This window comes from Gasterosteus aculeatus, chromosome 20, assembly GCF_964276395.1.
Source record: "Gasterosteus aculeatus chromosome 20, fGasAcu3.hap1.1, whole genome shotgun sequence".
NCBI lineage: Eukaryota > Metazoa > Chordata > Actinopteri > Perciformes > Gasterosteidae > Gasterosteus > Gasterosteus aculeatus.
This window is the reverse complement of record NC_135707.1, coordinates 10680512-10697435: the sequence shown is the minus strand read 5'-3', so window position 1 is coordinate 10697435 and position 16924 is coordinate 10680512. Positions and strand designations below refer to the sequence as shown.

General features: G+C 41.8%; 3 protein-coding genes across 10 annotated transcripts in view; 2 read left to right on the top strand and 1 right to left on the bottom strand.

Annotated features, from left to right (window-relative positions):
• fhod3b (formin homology 2 domain containing 3b) overlaps nucleotides 1-5039 on the bottom strand; it is a 67991-nt gene extending 62952 nt beyond the window's left edge. For all 6 annotated transcript variants that reach the window (XM_040166432.2, XM_040166428.2, XM_040166429.2 and 3 more), the window contains exon 1: nucleotides 3830-5039. In XM_040166432.2, coding sequence (XP_040022366.2) covers nucleotides 3830-3994 — 165 coding nt within the window. In that variant the 5' untranslated portion in view covers nucleotides 3995-5039. The remainder of the gene's footprint in view (nucleotides 1-3829) is intronic.
• Nucleotides 4004-10073, top strand: LOC120811204 (sodium-dependent neutral amino acid transporter B(0)AT3). Of its 2 annotated transcripts, XM_078095132.1 has the most exons (14): nucleotides 4004-4556; nucleotides 5075-5212; nucleotides 5789-5899; nucleotides 6610-6750; nucleotides 6953-7090; nucleotides 7183-7364; nucleotides 7554-7664; nucleotides 7746-7858; nucleotides 7936-8064; nucleotides 8337-8493; nucleotides 8576-8780; nucleotides 9203-9362; nucleotides 9447-9609; nucleotides 9716-9987. In XM_078095132.1, exons 1-14 carry the CDS (start codon nucleotides 4004-4006, stop codon nucleotides 9869-9871), a joined length of 2457 nt encoding a protein of 818 aa, XP_077951258.1. In that variant the 3' UTR covers nucleotides 9872-9987. The 2 variants fall into 2 exon arrangements, with proteins under 2 accessions (XP_077951258.1, XP_077951257.1); XM_078095131.1 differs by lacking the exons at nucleotides 4004-4556; nucleotides 5075-5212; nucleotides 5789-5899 and having other exon boundaries at nucleotides 6542-6750; nucleotides 9716-10073.
• A 545-nt stretch (nucleotides 10074-10618) lies between these two features.
• LOC120811200 (ferroportin) lies at nucleotides 10619-16146 on the top strand. Of its 2 annotated transcripts, XM_040166433.2 has the most exons (9): nucleotides 10619-10779; nucleotides 11374-11479; nucleotides 11571-11638; nucleotides 11798-11957; nucleotides 12097-12212; nucleotides 12392-12518; nucleotides 12690-12944; nucleotides 13542-14216; nucleotides 14708-16146. In XM_040166433.2, exons 1-9 carry the CDS (start codon nucleotides 10732-10734, stop codon nucleotides 14965-14967), a joined length of 1815 nt encoding a protein of 604 aa, XP_040022367.2. In that variant the 5' UTR covers nucleotides 10619-10731; the 3' UTR covers nucleotides 14968-16146. The 2 variants fall into 2 exon arrangements, with proteins under 2 accessions (XP_040022367.2, XP_077951256.1); XM_078095130.1 differs by lacking the exon at nucleotides 10619-10779 and having other exon boundaries at nucleotides 11407-11479; nucleotides 11571-11634.
• Nucleotides 16147-16924: the final 778 nt, after the last annotated feature.

The window sequence follows — 16924 nt, the reverse complement described above, 5'->3', positions numbered from 1 at the left end:
AATGGGTTCTAAATATAATATCGTTTTAATATCAGTTTGGCTTTATTGGAATGGAGGTTTCAGATAAACAGTGTTGCCAAAGCATCAACATTAAAAAAAAGTACACAATAACATTAAACCAGCAATATATTGTCAATTTAACCATCTGGAACAATTTCCAAGTAATCTTTTCTAGCCACTAATCTGTATCTTCAAGGTGTTTAACATATTCACTTCTTATTTTTGTACCAAATAAAACTCTCTTGCTGCTTCTGCAAGAAGAAACCACACCAACCAATGGTATGAATTCACTAAATTGATCCGATTCATTATTACTGTATATTTTTTAATCTTTTTATATTTCACAACTCCCTAAATTGTAAAGTGCTGTTGTAGTTCGTTAAATGGGAGAAATGGAAAAGAATGTTTGTTCTCCTTAATCTTCCCGCCCTTTATCACAACCTGAAATAGACAAAACATTGGGCTGAATTTGCAGCAGTAACCAGTAGTTATATGTGGAACCATGAAATGCTTTTCCCCTCACTAGGTTATGACGCACAGACCAAACGCAGAAAAGTCAAAGTTTACAGGTCTTCCATTAATCATCCATCTACTCATCCACGTATTCCCATATCCATCATCTAACCAGTGGTGCTTCAGGTTTTAATTATATTATAATTATATAATCACCCTGGATTACAAGTGCCAGGTCGATAAACAAAACTGGCCCCTAATCCAGGAGCAGTGCAACCAGATTATCAGCAGCAGAGCTTTGTTGGCCGTCCCCCGCCTGGGACGTGAACCCCCAGTGGCCCGTGAGGGCCGAGTCCAGAGAGGGAACCACAAGTGCTCTGCTCACACACTGAGGTCTGGCCTCTCCCTTCAACCACCATACTGTGGTCCACTCACCAGGCAAGCAGTTGGGACAGAGCTGAGAGCTAAATATAAACCATGCAATTTCCAATTTAAAACTGCTATCTCACTCCAAATTTATTTGGAAAGAGAAAACATACACTATGTGCAAGATGGATACTGAAAACTCAATAGCCTAACGACATTGCCTTTTAAATAGTTTTACAAATACTAATAGATTTTTGTTAGTCAATCAAGGTGAATTACACTTAAAAAGCCTAAAGTTTGTTCGGTGAAGGTGAAGATGTGGTGTGGTATTTCTCTGAAGGCAAGTGATTGACAACGCATTAAAACACACTTGACGCATGAAAGAGAAACCACAACAGTAATCTTCGGTCAAGCGTGCAGAAGATGAGTCTGCTCACCGACGAAGATGCATTCTTTTGAAAGGAGCCGTCTGCTGAGACAACCCGTCAAAACGCTGAGACCAGCAAAACCTCAACTCTGCGTAACAATTCACAAAATAATTCCAAGGAGCTTTGACAGGCACGGAAGTAACTCTTTTACAGCATTTAATTAAACTTCTCATTATAGGACTGCAATCTTTTCCGGAAAAGATGTTGCCCAAAGATGGAAATGAGTGAATGGGGAGAGTCCATTCTCCAGGTCCTGGCCACATTCTCTGTGTCTAGAACATTGCTTTGCAATCACATGCCAGGCCTCAAGACCACCAAGCCGCAAACTACAAAGCAGTGAACGAGAAGAAAGCCGGTGAAGGACTATTGATCTATGGATTTATGATGACATTATAAGTAGATCTGAAACAAGTCCAGCCATTTTTGAAAGAAACACAGTTACTTAGACATCTGTCATTATTTATGACAGAATAAACGTGAGGGGATGACTCGTCATACTTTCCATCCAGAGACCAAAAAGAAAAGGTTGAATATTTGAATCACCATTAAAGCCCTCAACATATTCAACAATGCTGCTACAATGACAATGAATCCAATAATAAAAATACAATTAACATGCCGAAAAAAGTAAAGAAATAGTGTACATTACATTAAACGTTAAATACCGATTCAAAAACATGGTGGCAGCACATTTTCCGAAAGGCGCTTCAAAGCGTGTCTGCTGTCCCGACTGTTCAGTTTTTGATGCACAACAAGCATTTATGGCTCGAATCCACGTTGTTTTAAAACATAATCCTTGGTCATGATGTCTTTTGATGTTTGAACCCCACCAACAGCTCAACGTAATTCATGTTTGACTTTTAAACAGCAGCGCGGCCCGTATGCCATCCCATGCACGAACCCTTGCAACACACGTGTATAAACAACCTCCCCTCCCACACACACGTACAGATCACCCCTCTGGAGACTACAGACTGAAAGTGACTGGAGCAGCCCAGAGACCGCATATGTTAGCGGTTTTGACTCCCTCGACACCACGTGTTAGCAGCGTGCAATTTATACCGGATAGACCTGCACCCGAGAGACAACAGTTTTGCTATCGAATGCATGCGCATGCACGCGCTCACGCCAAAGTCCCCTCTTCAAACTGCTGAGGGTCAGATCTTGAGACCTCAATGTGGGTTTCGGCAGCTCTCTGTCTATGCGGTCCAGCTGGCCTACTGCTAAACTGAGGACACTCCCCGTGCGAAGTACATCAGCTCTTTGTTTGGGTTTTTAATTCTGCCCGCTTCCCTCTCCTCTCTCAGACGGTGGAAAGCGTTGCCGTCGCATCCTGCTGGTCAGAGTGAGATCGGCCGCAGAATGAGAACCAGGCTTGCGGTCATCCACAGCATCCTGAGGCTTCCGTGACTTATCTTACCAGCTCTACTCAAACAAGATGGAGTAGCATTGATCTGACAGAATGAAGGAAGACCCTAATTAACTTTCCATTTACGTGACTTCCCAACCAGATTGAGATAAATGCTTAATAAAAGACTAGGACGGCCCCTTTGCTTTGTTTGAATTTGAAGGTCAGTGGATGAACACACTGTTTGGATTCACTTAGTACAATCGGAAGGCAGAAACTGGCATTTCTCAAAACAATTAGTCTTCAGAGGCCTCTAAAAATAAAAAATAAATGAAAATGGGCTTTGAGTTTACATTTTTTTGACCCTGCATTTCTTGAGGAAACACAAACAGGGCAATTTAGACCATACCAAAGAGCTTAAACTGGCTGTGCAGTTGTAGTTTTTGGGAGGCAAACTGTTGAAACCAAAACAGACACAATGCAGCTGACCAAACACCACAAGGAAGACGTGCAAAACGCATTATGCTTCTAACTAAGGAAATAAGAAGAATATGCCAGTAAGATGCCAAATAATGTGTTGTGTTTCCAACCGGCTTCAGAAGTTGCATTGAGATCAGATGGTTACAAACTCGAATCCCCATTACCCTCTTCGATCCCTCAACAACGGACCAGCTGGGCATTCGACACCAGGCTCTATTTGGGGCGTTAAGGCAAGAGACACCTCATTGAAAGTCGATGAATGTTTAAAAGTGGACAAACAAAGATCATTCATTGTCATTCATTCATTTTCAGTCAACCCCCCATTGCATTATCCTGTTGTATTTATTGATTTTCTCTCACAAAAACAAATAAAGGGCAGAAATGTTATTAAAAGTTTGAAATGCTCTCTCTGAAACTGGCAAATGGATAATAATAGAACCGGTCAAACGGAGAGTATTGGTGCTGTGGTTGAGGTAAACATTAACAGAACCCTGCTGAATAATGGGTTTCTAAATCGTTCTTACATCACTTAACCACCTGATATTCCATGTGATAGAGATATCTTATCTATATGCTTGTCCTTAAAGAATGTTGATGCTCCATCAGCCACTGGATCTATCAACAGTCCATTAGGTTTGTTTACCGGTAACCCCACCAACATGTTCACATAATAATTAATGCAGGTCTTAACTTTCCTCTGAGCTCAAGAGACAATAACAAAATCCGCCGAGAGATTAATAAGTATACTGCATACCTTCTGCGGGGCTTTTAGCAGCCTGTGGACTCCAGCAATCTGATTGATCAGAGGAATATCTTCCCTGAACGTGTACAGAGGTGGCCTGGTGGGCTCGGGGAAGTTGGTGCTGTTAAATGGATCAGTGTCATCTAAGAACTGCACCCTGCACAGAAACGTAGCCATGGTGCATCCATGCAGGACGATTTTGGACAAAATAGTGGATGCGACACCACCTCTGAAAGACAGGAGACCCCCCACTCCCCTGCCCCCTGCCCCCCCCCCCTCGCCTCCCCGGGGCAGCGAACTACCGGCAGGTCTTCTGCAGTAGCGCAGCCCTGCAGCCCTTCTGTTATCCTTGGACCTTCTCCATTCGCTTCACGCCGCGCAGAGGATCAGGACGACACGCGGTCCAGATGTAAAGATCCAGGGTCCCTCATGGAGAGACGCGGAGACGCGCGGGGCGGCGCTATCCGAGGACATTTGCGGGCGTTCCGGGGTGCTGAGGACAGACTGCGCGCACGGGACCGCTTCACTCGGCGTCTGGTCTGTGGGAGCGATGGGAAGCGGATCCCTCCTCCGCCAGAGGACACCGCGGCCAGACCTCAGCCGGCCGGCTCGGCTCACGTTACCGGCGCGACGGCGACCTCCGGCGGCGCAGAGCGGAAGTACAGTCAAAACAACAACAAAGCAAGAAAAGCTGCACCTCGCGGGCAGCGACACAAGGGTGCAACTAAAACGGACCAACGTATGGAAAATATTCATTTCTTCCTATGAATGGAAAAATAACAATTAGAACAAGGGATGGATAATGTAACAATAAACTATGCAATGACAAATACTATTTAAAGAAATATAAATATGATAAAATAACTTTTTAAAGTCTTTGTCACAAACTATATCTCCGAAAACATCTTGTAAAGTACTAATGAAAAGTGAACAAATGATTGACAACATACTTGAATATGAAATGAGGTATTTCATATATTTATTAACTAATTGTGTAATAGTAAACATTCTCTCTCCATGACAAATGTACAAAGCCCAGGTCTGCTGACAGCTATAGGAGTTATGAAAATGTTTTTTTTTGGTAACACGCTGTTAACTGTGTTGTCATTCATTCTCCAAACAAATGTTCTTCTTCTGTCGATCTTAAAACAAGAGGAATAACTGTGCATTTACCTTTTCTCGTTGTAAATTTCTTTCCCAGTTTAAGATTAAAAGAATGCACACCTCTAACTGCTGCTCTGAATAAATCTATTACAGAGGTCCAGTGGACTATTAACATCTCAGCACTGCATCACTACAATACTACAGCGGTCATGAAGTTAAAACTGGCCGATCCTGACTTGGAGGAAAGGATATTATCCAATCAGCAGCTGCACAAGCTGGAAGACGCTGGAGGCCGATCGAAATGGGACAAGAAGACGCGGTACACGCTCACCTGTGTTAGGAATGAATGTCACGTATCAGTACAAGGCATTTTATATGTAGTGTTTTTGGTGAAACGGTCTGATAAGGAACTCAATACATGATACACGTTTTCATGAGTAACTGATGGTCGGTAATTACCGTTGAGTGAAATGACTCAAACAATGTGCAAATAGAAGTATTTTAGGTTATCATGAAACGATTTAAAAGTAGCCACAACATTTTCTCCTGGGCTCCTTATTACTGCTGTGTCATAGAAATCAACTGTTATCGCTCCTGTTATCAAAGTCATATTACACAAGCGCTTTTACTCAAACAAACAAACCATATTGCTCTTAAAAAAAGGCCAACAAGATTAAAAAATCTGATAAAACAAATGACGCCCCTTCGTCCACTGTTACAAGCAGGTAACAATCAACAGTCACCAGTTTCTTCGCTTTTCTTCAGACACAGTGGACAAGGTTTGCTTTATTTAAATAAACTGAAACAAAATGGACAAAGAAGTCATGGACGGAGAAAATGAAGGTTGTGAGCAGACGCAGGTTACAGAGAGACCAAAATGGGACAACAAAGTCCAATATTTGCTAACCTGCATAGGTTTTGCTGTGGGGCTTGGGAATGTGTGGAGATTTCCATATCTGTGTCAAATCTATGGTGGAGGTAAGCATTTCATTTACCGTGTGCTTCGTAATGTAACATAAGAAACGCCTTAAGTAAAGTAGACAGCCACATAAAAACAGTTGTACTTCACTGTGGCACGATAACACAATAGTCACACCTTATTTTGGATAACTACTTTTTGCTTTAGCATTTAATTGACCATTACTCTCTATACTAGCAGACAGGTTCTCAGATATGCAGAAATAACTTTGCTCTGACTTCATGCTGTACGTATCTGTTTTGTCAAGCACACTATTGACTCTGATCACTCAGCTTTTCAAAATATCTGACAATTGTGTTACATTGTGATACTTGGGGGGAGATGCATTGCAGTGGGTCTAACACCTTTGTTTCCTGTTTTTTCGTAGCTGTTTTACTTACTTACTTACTTAAGATAACACAAACTTGGCTACCATACAACATGAATACTTACAACCCATGGATATTTATTAAAAGTTTTCACAACAAAATATACAATAAAGATATTAAATGCAGAGGGAAACCATCGATGTTGCACACACCTGTATGCCAGCTGTTTAGATACTGTATATTGCCAGGATTGAGTGAATGTGACAAAGCTCTGCTGGATGATAATAAAGTGTCCAGTAATCACAAACTGAAAGACTTTCAACTATAAATTTAATGCTGATTTTTAAGTAATAAGCTGAAAGACCGTGGTGTATTGTTTAATTATCAGCTCTATTTTAAAGGGGCGTTTTTGATTCCTTACGCCATTGCCTTGGTGTTTGAGGGACTTCCTCTCCTGCACATGGAATTGGCCATCGGACAACGGCTCCGCCTGGGAAGCGTTGGGGTGTGGAATTCAATCTCCCCTTATCTCGGTGGTTTAGGTAAGAAGGCCTGTTATCAAGAGTGGCGGAGGACGTGTTCAGATGCCCTTTAAAAAATGTCTGTATTGGAAATGTTATTCAAGTTTTTCAAGAAAATGTACTTAACAGCCACCGTACCAGCAAGATGCCAAAGCAGGAATCTATTTAAAAACATAAAGCTGTGTTACACGTCTGTGTGAATAATGTCATTGTGTACACACAGGTGTAGCTTCCATGTTAGTGTCCTTCCTAGTTGGTCTGTTCTACAACATGATCGTGGCCTGGATCCTCTGGTACTTCTTCCACTCCTTTCAGAGTCCACTTCCCTGGAGGGGCTGCCCGTTAAACTTGAATCATACGGGTAATTGTGTTTTAAGCACAATATTAATCAGCAAAAAGTAAGACGTGACGTAAATCATTAATCAATCATGTTGAATATTGTCTTTGATACAGGCTATGTCAGTGAGTGTGAGATGAGCTCACCAGTGAACTACTTTTGGTACCGTGAAACGCTGAATATCACGCCGAGCATTGAGACCAGTGGGTCCTTGCAGTGGTGGCTGGTGCTGTGTCTTGCATCTGCTTGGTGCCTGGTGTACATCTGCTTCATACGTGGAATCGAGACTATTGGAAAGGTAATAATAACCGCAGAGCTCAAAAAGTGTTACATGTATTTGATATATTAAATAATTGCAAAATGTTAGAAGAGAAAAGTGCATAGCGATATAGATCCCTCCAATTTATCCAAATTCAAATTCTGACTTCAACCTTCATTGCTGGCAAATATTCCCTACGCAGTCTCAGCATCAAAACTTTTTCAACAGGCTATTTATGTCACTGCCACCTTTCCATACCTGGTTTTGACCATCTTCTTGGTCCGATCCTTGACACTGGATGGGGCTACAGACGGCTTAATATATCTCTTCACGCCAAAAGTAAGTTTGTCCTTTGTATTGAAATGAAGTCATGACAGAACCGGTTGAGTAAACTGACAGTTATTGTTACATGTATTACAGTGGGAAACGCTGAAAGATCCTAAGGTCTGGTTGGACGCTGCTACTCAGATCTTTTTCTCTTTGTCTTTGGCCTTTGGGGGACTTATTGCTTTTTCCAGCTATAATGTTCAGAAGTAAGCAACACATTGACATTCATGACAGAGAGTATAATGTACAACATGAACTCTTTAAATAAGTAACATCTTTGCAGGAATGATTGTGAGAGAGACGCCCTAATTGTCGGCCTTGTGAACAGTTTTACGTCGCTATACGCAGCGATCCCTATTTTTGCTATTCTGGGATTTAAGGCGAAGGAAAACTACAATGAATGCCAAAATTGGTATGTACCATATAATGTCATTTTAATTTCTGCCATTTACATTAAGCGTGATTTTTATATCATCATACTCAATCATAAACTGTCCCTTTAATATAAAAAATAAATAAATGTTTGTGATTGTTACAACCCTCTCACTTTGGGAGGGTTGCATTAATGTTTTCAAATAGTACAGAAAACTCATTATCTCAAATAATAAATGAGTAAATGATCTTTACTGGTAGCGATGCTTGTAAAAGAAAGAATTGAAGGATTTCTTTTCTGGTTGATTTCAGGAACATACTGACACTGACTAATTCCTTCAGTATTGGGGATAAAAACATAACTGTTGAAAACTATGACGACTGGTTAAACTACCTCAATGCAACTGATCCTTCAGAGGTTGAAAGCCTCAACCTAAAGACTTGCAACCTACAAACCTTCTTGGACCAGGTGCAGCTATTGAAATAACGTTTTCTTTCTGTGACGTTTTGTGAGTGTGCCTGAGATTACATGTGTCAAATCCCACCTGCAGAGCGTCTCGGGCACCGGACTGGCCTTCATCGTGTTTACTGAAGCGGTGATAGAGATGCCAGGCGCTCAGGTGTGGGCGGTGCTCTTCTTCGTCATGCTCTTCAGCCTGGGCCTGTCCTCCATGTTTGGCAATCTGGAGGGTGTCCTGACTCCTCTGCTGGACCTGCACGTGATTCCATCCTGGATTCCAAAGGAAATTTTCACAGGTAAACAGAAAGATCTCCTCACTTGCGTGTGGTGGTTGTAATCATGGCATTTGGGGCACTGACCACATTAAGTTCATATTGTAAACAAAGTTAGGTGAAAAATATGTACTACTTTCTATATTTACCAGTGATGATGAAACTTACACAAAGGTTACATGTGAAATCCCACCTGTTGAGTAACAGTAAATCTGTCTTTTGGTACAATAATTGTGATATGCACCCTGTAGCTTCCTGGTGTAAATTGTATTTCCATGTCTAACTGTGTCTCCACATGTGAACTACACATTGTTAGCATGTCAGACATTTTTTCAGATAGAAATAGCCTTTGAAAAGGTTTTTGTACAGACTGACTTAATTCGATATTAAGCAGCACAATTTGAAGCAAAATCCATTTCCTGTTTTTTTTCCTTGTTTACCTACAGGATTGATTTGCCTCACCTCCTTTTCGGTGGCCCTCATCTTTACTTTGGGCTCTGGAAACTACTGGCTGGAGATTTTCAACAGCTACGTGGGCTCCGTGCCTTTGCTCATCATAGCCTTCTTTGAGATCATCGGTGTGGTTTACGTCTATGGAATAAACAGGTGATGTTTTTATAAACGTCACTAGACTTGCAATTTGAAAACCTATTTGAATGCATTGACGAAGGCGTTTCCCTTTGCCCACAGATTCAGTGACGACATTGAGTGGATGACAGGTCGGAGGCCTAATATCTACTGGCAGGCCACTTGGCGCTTCATCAGTCCGCTCATGCTTCTCGTGGTTTTTGTGGCATACGTTGTAGTTGAGGCTGAACAACGACCAACATATAATACCTGGAATCCAGATTACGTAAGAAAGAGTTTACGCTTTCTCCACAGCGGCACTCTGCAGAACTCAATACATTTGGTGCGCAATAAAAGAAAGACATTAACTTTTCACTCTGTCACCCCTGCAGGTCGACTTCCCCCTCGCTGACGTTCAGCCCTATCCGGGGTGGGTTTTTGCCATCTGTGTGCTCCTATCTGTCCTTCCTGTTGTTTCAATTCCTCTTGTGGCTCTCTACAAATTCTTGGGCTTCCTGCAGGAATACAGAATGAAAATGCGTAACTGAAATCCATATGTAAATTAATTATGTCAGGAAGGAGGTTAAATTACACTTTTTAGCCATTTTATACGGTATTATCATCTACTTGTGGTACATATTCGGGATGTTTTTTTTTTCATCCTTTGTACAGTATGGTACAACACAATTTAATCAGTAACTGTGGTATCAGTATATAAAAAATAAAGCTTTTCTCCTCCGATTCACACAAGCGTATTCGTTTTGGTGAAAGAAATGCAAACACTCTACGGGATCAAATCAACGAAGGATAATATCTCTGAGGAAATATTAACAACAGAATACAAAAGACTAAAACTAAATATCAAGTTTGTGTTAGTATTTGAATTAAGACAAAGAACACAATTCCTTTCCTCTGTTACTGTAATGTTCTAAATGTGAATAAAGTCACATCCTGTTCTGTCTGTGGATTCGCTTTTGATATGTGATATTCTTTCTACCCTCTGTTACTCGCAAGTGAGTGAGCAAGTGTTGCATGTGTCCTTTATCTAACTCTTTTCATGTCAACAGTGCATGTGGGTGTATGACACTAGTAGAGGGGTTCGTGTGTGTGTGTGTGTGTGTGTGTGAGGGTGCATGCATGTGCTCACTGACCATGCGCATGTGTGTATTTTGAGCCATACAAGTTACACAGTTGTCCTTTTTGTGGTGTGGGTGGACACTGATATTGTCCCCCCGGTGTCACATGCTTTGGAATATGCTGGCTGCCTTTGTTGTCCCTCTGCCTGTTCTGCTCTTCTGGCATTTTCATTCAATGGTGCACTTGAACACTGTGATGTTATTAAGCCTTTCAAACTACTACAGTATGAATTCCAGCTCTCAGGAAAGACGAACACCCCAATGTAGGGCACATGGAACAAGACAAAACATCAAGGATTGAGAGCAACACAAGAACCAAGGTGATTACTCAGCCCGCTTTAATTATCGTCTGTTTAAGAGCGCATTTATAGAGCTATGATGATGATGTCACACTAATGCTACTCTTACTGGTATATTGTGTTGTTTGACATGCTTTTTTCCGTTTATCTCATCTGACTTGTTATCCATGGCAGCAATTATCTAAGCCGTATTCAAAGTGTAACTGGTGTGAACAAATTCAGATGAGGAGTATTGAGTACATATACTTTTAAATGTAAACATAATACAGTTGAAGACCCTTTACTAGCAATTCATAGTTCATAAGTACCTGGCATTCTCACTTTTGTTACATAACGTTGCTGGCTAGGAAAAATAAATTGTTTATTTAGTAAGTTAATACAACGTATCCAGGTGTTTATTTTTCCACCCATTTATTAAAGTTTTTTAATAAATGAATAACCAATAATCTCCAAATCGGTCTAACATTCTCGTGGTCATCAACAACAAGTGGGGTAGGCGTATTTAAAAATGATCCCAGCGTTGCAGTGCCCTGCAGTTCTGAAAGACTGTACCATCAACAATGGGGCCAGAGTGCAACAAGTTCAACAATTTTATGACCTATAATCCTTCACTAGGAAATGTCCCGGCAAGCAGACGCCTCCCAATGTGGGGGGGTTGTGGTGGAGTTTCAGTCTAACGACATCAGGGATGCAAGAGCAAATAGAACCAGGAATATACCAGGTGAACTCTACTTCAGTCAAACTAGAAATCGTGTCGTGTGTTTGTAGCAAACATGTGTGCTCATCAAGTTTTGAATGCAATTCTTCCAAAGGTTCAGCTCTTATCTACCTCAAGGGTCCCAAGTTCCTCATCTACGTCAGTGGAGCATTGTCAATGTGGGTAAGAATCATTTCCTGAAGAAACAAATTCCTGGAGAAATAGGCAAAACATTGAAACTTAAATAAATGCAAGGTAGCCCACTTACTGTATGTCTTGTGACTGCATACGTGCAGCACCTCGCAAAACAATAATGATGCACCTCCATGCTGTGTCGAACAGGGGGACCGCATGTGGCACTTTGCAATTTCTGTGTTCCTGATTGAGCTGTACGGCCGTAACCTGCTGTTGACTGCAGTGTTTGGGTTGGTGGTGGCTGGGTCAGTGCTCCTTTTAGGGGCTTTGATTGGAGACTGGGTTGATCGCAATCCCAGGAACAAAGGTATGCAGCAATTTCACCGGATGTGCGAGGTTAAGTCATTCCCTGATTTGAGTCTTTGTTCAAACCGACAATGGCTTTGCTTTAAAAAGGCTCTAATGTAGTGAGAGTCTAAGACTGTTTTTTTTTCTCCTCGATTTAGTTGCACATGCATCTCTTTTCATCCAGAACATCTCAGTGACAGTATGTAGCATCGTGCTCATGTTGGTGTTCTCATACAAGCAAAGGATTGAACAGATCTGGGATGGATGGCTTACTGTGAGTAGACGTCGCATGTTGATCTGCAAACAGAATACTCACCGTGATTATGAAACAGAGGAGTTATTGCTGCTGTTGTTGTTGTTCCCTCTGTCCCGTGTCCCTGTTGTCTCTGCTACTGAGCGTGTGGCTTCTCTGTGCTGTCAAAGTAACATGTTGCATCGCAAAACTTACACAAGGTGGTTTGTTATACGGTGGTGATCGTCCTGGCAGATGTGGCAAACCTTGCAAGCACAGCACTGACCATTGCCATTCAGAGGGACTGGATTGTGGTTATCACAGGCTACAACCGAGGTCACCTTGCTGGTGAGGGGATCAATCGTCTGTTCCTGCGCATGTTCGTTTGCATTGCATGCTTGTCACAACAATGCTTGTGCACAAGACATATTTGCATTACAGATAATCTTTTTTTTAAGCTCTTGCTGATTGTCCCGTAGCGGAAGCACATTAACCTCTGTGTCTTTGGTCCTTCAAAAGGGATGAACGCAACCATGAGGCGGATAGATCAGGTGACTAACATCCTGGCCCCACTAGCAGTGGGACAGGTCATGACCCTGGCCTCCAATGTAGTCGGCTGTGGCTTCATCCTAGGCTGGAACCTTGTGTCTCTCATCGTGGAGTTCTTCTTCTTGTCCCGGGTGTACCGCATCGTCCCCGCTCTATCAGTCAAACCGCCAGTGATGGAGGTGGATCAGGTATATCTGCCGAGTCTGGAGAGGACGATGCCACAAGGTATGGAATGTGTGATTCTTTTTGTGTTTTTTATTAAGATTTTTGACCCCCTCCCCCCAACCCCTGCCCCCTTGCATTTACAGATTTTATGAGAATTACTGAAAATGAAAAAACAAATTGTCAAAATAAGATTGTGAGCTGAGCATTAGGTTAAATTAATGAACAATGCTTTCTTGTAGTTGCACCATTGCTTCAATTCTATTCAAATCACTCTTGCATCAGCCTCTATCACCACTTGTCTCAAGGTCAAGGGCTAAAATATAATGACAGTAATTATTCACTAAATTGAATCAAAATGCTTCAATAGCTTGTCCGGATTGTCCAATAGATATCATTAGAAGTATTGATGTGGGGAATGATTTTCAAAGAAATGTAAAATAATATATATTATACATATATGCAGTGAGCTAAACAGCTTACTAATCACACACTGGTATCATACCCGTGTTTGGTTTTGGCCAATATACAAGCTAAGGTAGTAACAGGACTCTAAAAAGTCAGATATTTGTATTACTAGTCTGTTTCTGAAGGATGACGTGGATTCTATCAACACACAATGGGCCTTTCAAAATGGATTACATTCCTTTTACTTATCAGGGGAAGATAATGCTGCAGAACCACAACCTCTAACCGAAGGGAACTGCAACACAAGCCTGCACATAAAAGAAATCACCAACCTGCCGCTGTGTTTCCGGCGGTTTCGCTGGTTGATGAGCACCTGCAAGGACGGCTGGAGGGCCTACTACCGCCAGCCTGTCTTCCTGGCAGGAATGGGTCTGGCCTTCCTCTACACCACAGTCCTGGGTTTTGACTGCATCACCACCGGCTACGCGTATACTCAGGGCATCAGCGGCTCCCTCCTCAGTCTGCTGATGGGCGTCTCGGCTCTCACAGGGCTGATGGGCACTGTGATGTTCACCAGACTCAGGAAGTCCTACGGCCTGGTTAACACGGGCGTCATCTCAAGCTGCCTCCACCTGGGCTGCTTGCTGCTGTGCGTGTGCTCGGTGTTTGCCCCCGGCAGCCCCATGGATCTTAGCTTGCTGATGCCCTACATCAACTCCTCTACCGAGCTCGGAGGGATGACGAGCCAAAGGCAGAAACACACTTATCCTCTTAGGGGGAGCAGCAATCAGCCGCTGCTGCCAGACCGCTCCTCCATCCACTGGACCAACAATACTGTGCTCTTCGACAACGTGCCCTCTGACACGGCGCCAGAATCGTACGTCTCCATTATCCTTCTCTTCTTGGGCGTCATCACAGCACGAATCGGTGAGTAAAAGGACATCCGGGGCTGACTGGTTTCAATGCACACAAATACAGAAATTAGTATTTATGTAATATTAAACTAAAATACAAGGGAATACTGTCAACTGAAGAGCTTCACCCATACATCGGCATACAAATACTATTAATTTCTAATGAATATATTGGTTTTGGGCGATTAATAAAAAGAAATGGCAGCACAAAAATGGCAAAGACATGATTAAGGTCAATAAGATAGTGTTGAAATTCCATAGTCCATCCACCAGAGAGCGCTGTCAAAAAACTGTAGAATGTCAGAATTCTTTTTTTACAGTAGGTATTCAATCATTTAATCAATGATAAAAAGACAGTTATAAAAACCTCTGTTCCAATCAATTAAATTCACATAAATTACATTTTTGTGTGAAGAGCTGTATAATTGAAGAGCTTTTTTTTTTACTACTGGCTAATTTAATGGCCAGGGCAACTTTTAAAACCCAATGACATGTGTGTTTTAGGTCTGTGGTCCTTCGACCTGACAGTGACCCAGCTCCTGCAGGAGAACATCTGTGAGTCAGAGAGGGGCGTAGTAAACGGTGTGCAGAGCTCCATGAATTACCTGATGGATCTGCTTCACTTCATCATGGTGATCTCTGCTCCACAACCGCACCACTTTGGCATCCTGGTTATCATTTCTGTATTATTCATCACCACTGGGCACACTATGTACTTCCTGTACGCACACAAAGTTAAGAGAAAACGCCGTCACTGCACATAAGGAGCAGTCTCATCGAATCTACTCCCGACTTAGCCATTCGTTTCATCACAACACAGCAAGTGCCTGTCCCACCTCTGTTGCCCTCTTCCTGCCGTAGCAGCATACAAGAACTCAGGTGAAATACAGTGGGAGACGCGCTCTCCCTTTGTGTACATAAGTTGAGGTGGCTTCAGTAAATGCAGCACTGGTACCTCAAGGCGAGACATCCTGGTCTAGTGTACAACAGGACACACACGGGTAGCAGCTCAGGCACCTGCAAACCCTGAAGGATCACTGCATCACCAGCCTGGTAACTTACAGTACTTAGCTTTTTGGATGGGAGGGTGGATGGATGGAGAGCTTCTTCTAACCGTCACTCGGTAAAGAACTGGTGTTGTGAAGAAAATCGAACAGCGATACACGAGAATGGGAACAAGACGAGACAGTAGTGGCATCAATGTTACTGATCCGTCCACTTGGAAATATTCCAGGGTGTCCAAAGACAAACATAAAGGGAACTCAATGTCAGATTGTTTGACTTAGAAAAGAAGATGAATCTGAAAGGCAGTTCCCCCTTTAAGTGGACATAAGTGGAAAGAAATGTATTTCCTTTCCCTGGTTTGTTTCTCTGTGGATGAATCAAGCTGATAATTTGCAGGTAAACCTGGTTTATGCATTAAAACAACAAACATGATCAACTCACGCCATGTACTTTTATCACAAACTATTTTATTCTAACTGCTTGTGTACTTTGATAAATAAAAAAGTAGTTTCCAAACTTTTTTTCCTTCCCATATAAAGAGTGATATTATTAGTTTTATAGGCATCCAAGAGGAAACCAATCTTCATTTTGTGACATGTTTGAAATCCGTGATAAGTCAATAGCAAATGTTGATCACTGCTGTTGGCTGTGATGTATTACACATTGCTTCATTCTTTTTTAGTTCCGATGAACTAAACCCTACCTTACCTCAACTAAGAACATGAACATTGTTGGGAATATCTCTTGGGAATTACTCTCAGCTACTGTGTGTCTTCATATCTCCTTCTTGTACAGTTCGAAACAACATCAAAGTTAAACCTTCTGTCATGCAACCAGCAACACATCTCCATATATTTGTATAATTTCGCTGTTCATTTTCTGTATTGTATTGTATTTTTCAGACTGATTATTATGACAATAAATAAGACTGAAGATGATCTCAAGTATTCTGATCAATTAATACCCAAATCAATATAGGTCCTGTGTAACGTAAAATTGCAATAAATTGGACATCCAAATATGGCTTAAAACTGTGTGTCAATGTAGTCAACGTATTTGATGAAGGCAAACATTTACACAAGGGTATAAGATTTCCTTTATTAGTCCTTGAACCTGCAGTTGAATGAGCAGAACGCTTATATCGTTAATTCATTCATTCATCTATCGGAACCACTAGTTGCAACCGCACAGCTGTAATGCACGTAGGTAGAAACACTTTTTGTGTTACAGAGAAAATGTAAGACGGAAAATAAATCAAAACTTTTACACATAAATAGGGACCGGGGAACGTGCAGCAGCCATATGCAAATGTGAAGGGTTTCTGTGGCCAGTAGAGGTCAATGTCACATTAAATGACCATAGCCGTTTATACAGTATGCGCATTATCACCCTAAAAATAATGCAAAATGTATACTACCTATCTCTACTCTCAGATTATTAATCAATAGTTGGCACCTCCACAGAGTTATTACTATAATGAAAAATAATAATCGCTGGATGACATATGGATGTGGATGGAATAAAAACACACGGGGGACAGCATTCAGAATGGAAGGCCATGGAAATCTACTTTGTGTAGTAGATGAGACATTTTTAATTCCAGCTGGTTGAGACATCTTTGAAGAATACAGAAAACAGCAGTGTTTTCAAAGTTTGGGCTTAACAATAGAAAGGCAGATATCTTTTCCACAGAGGTGTAGATGGGCGTATTCTGTG

Coding starts and splice junctions, on each gene's coding strand:
- LOC120811200 (XM_040166433.2), top strand. CDS start 10,732: ATGGAACAAGACAAAACATCAAGGATTGAGAGCAACACAAGAACCAAG. Junction 11,958..12,096: donor TCGCAATCCCAGGAACAAAG/GTATGCAGCAAT, acceptor TCCTCGATTTAG/TTGCACATGCATCTCTTTTC. Junction 12,519..12,689: donor CAACCGAGGTCACCTTGCTG/GTGAGGGGATCA, acceptor GTCCTTCAAAAG/GGATGAACGCAACCATGAGG.
- LOC120811204 (XM_078095132.1), top strand. CDS start 4,004: ATGCAGGACGATTTTGGACAAAATAGTGGATGCGACACCACCTCTGAA. Junction 7,665..7,745: donor TATATCTCTTCACGCCAAAA/GTAAGTTTGTCC, acceptor CATGTATTACAG/TGGGAAACGCTGAAAGATCC. Junction 7,859..7,935: donor TCCAGCTATAATGTTCAGAA/GTAAGCAACACA, acceptor ACATCTTTGCAG/GAATGATTGTGAGAGAGACG.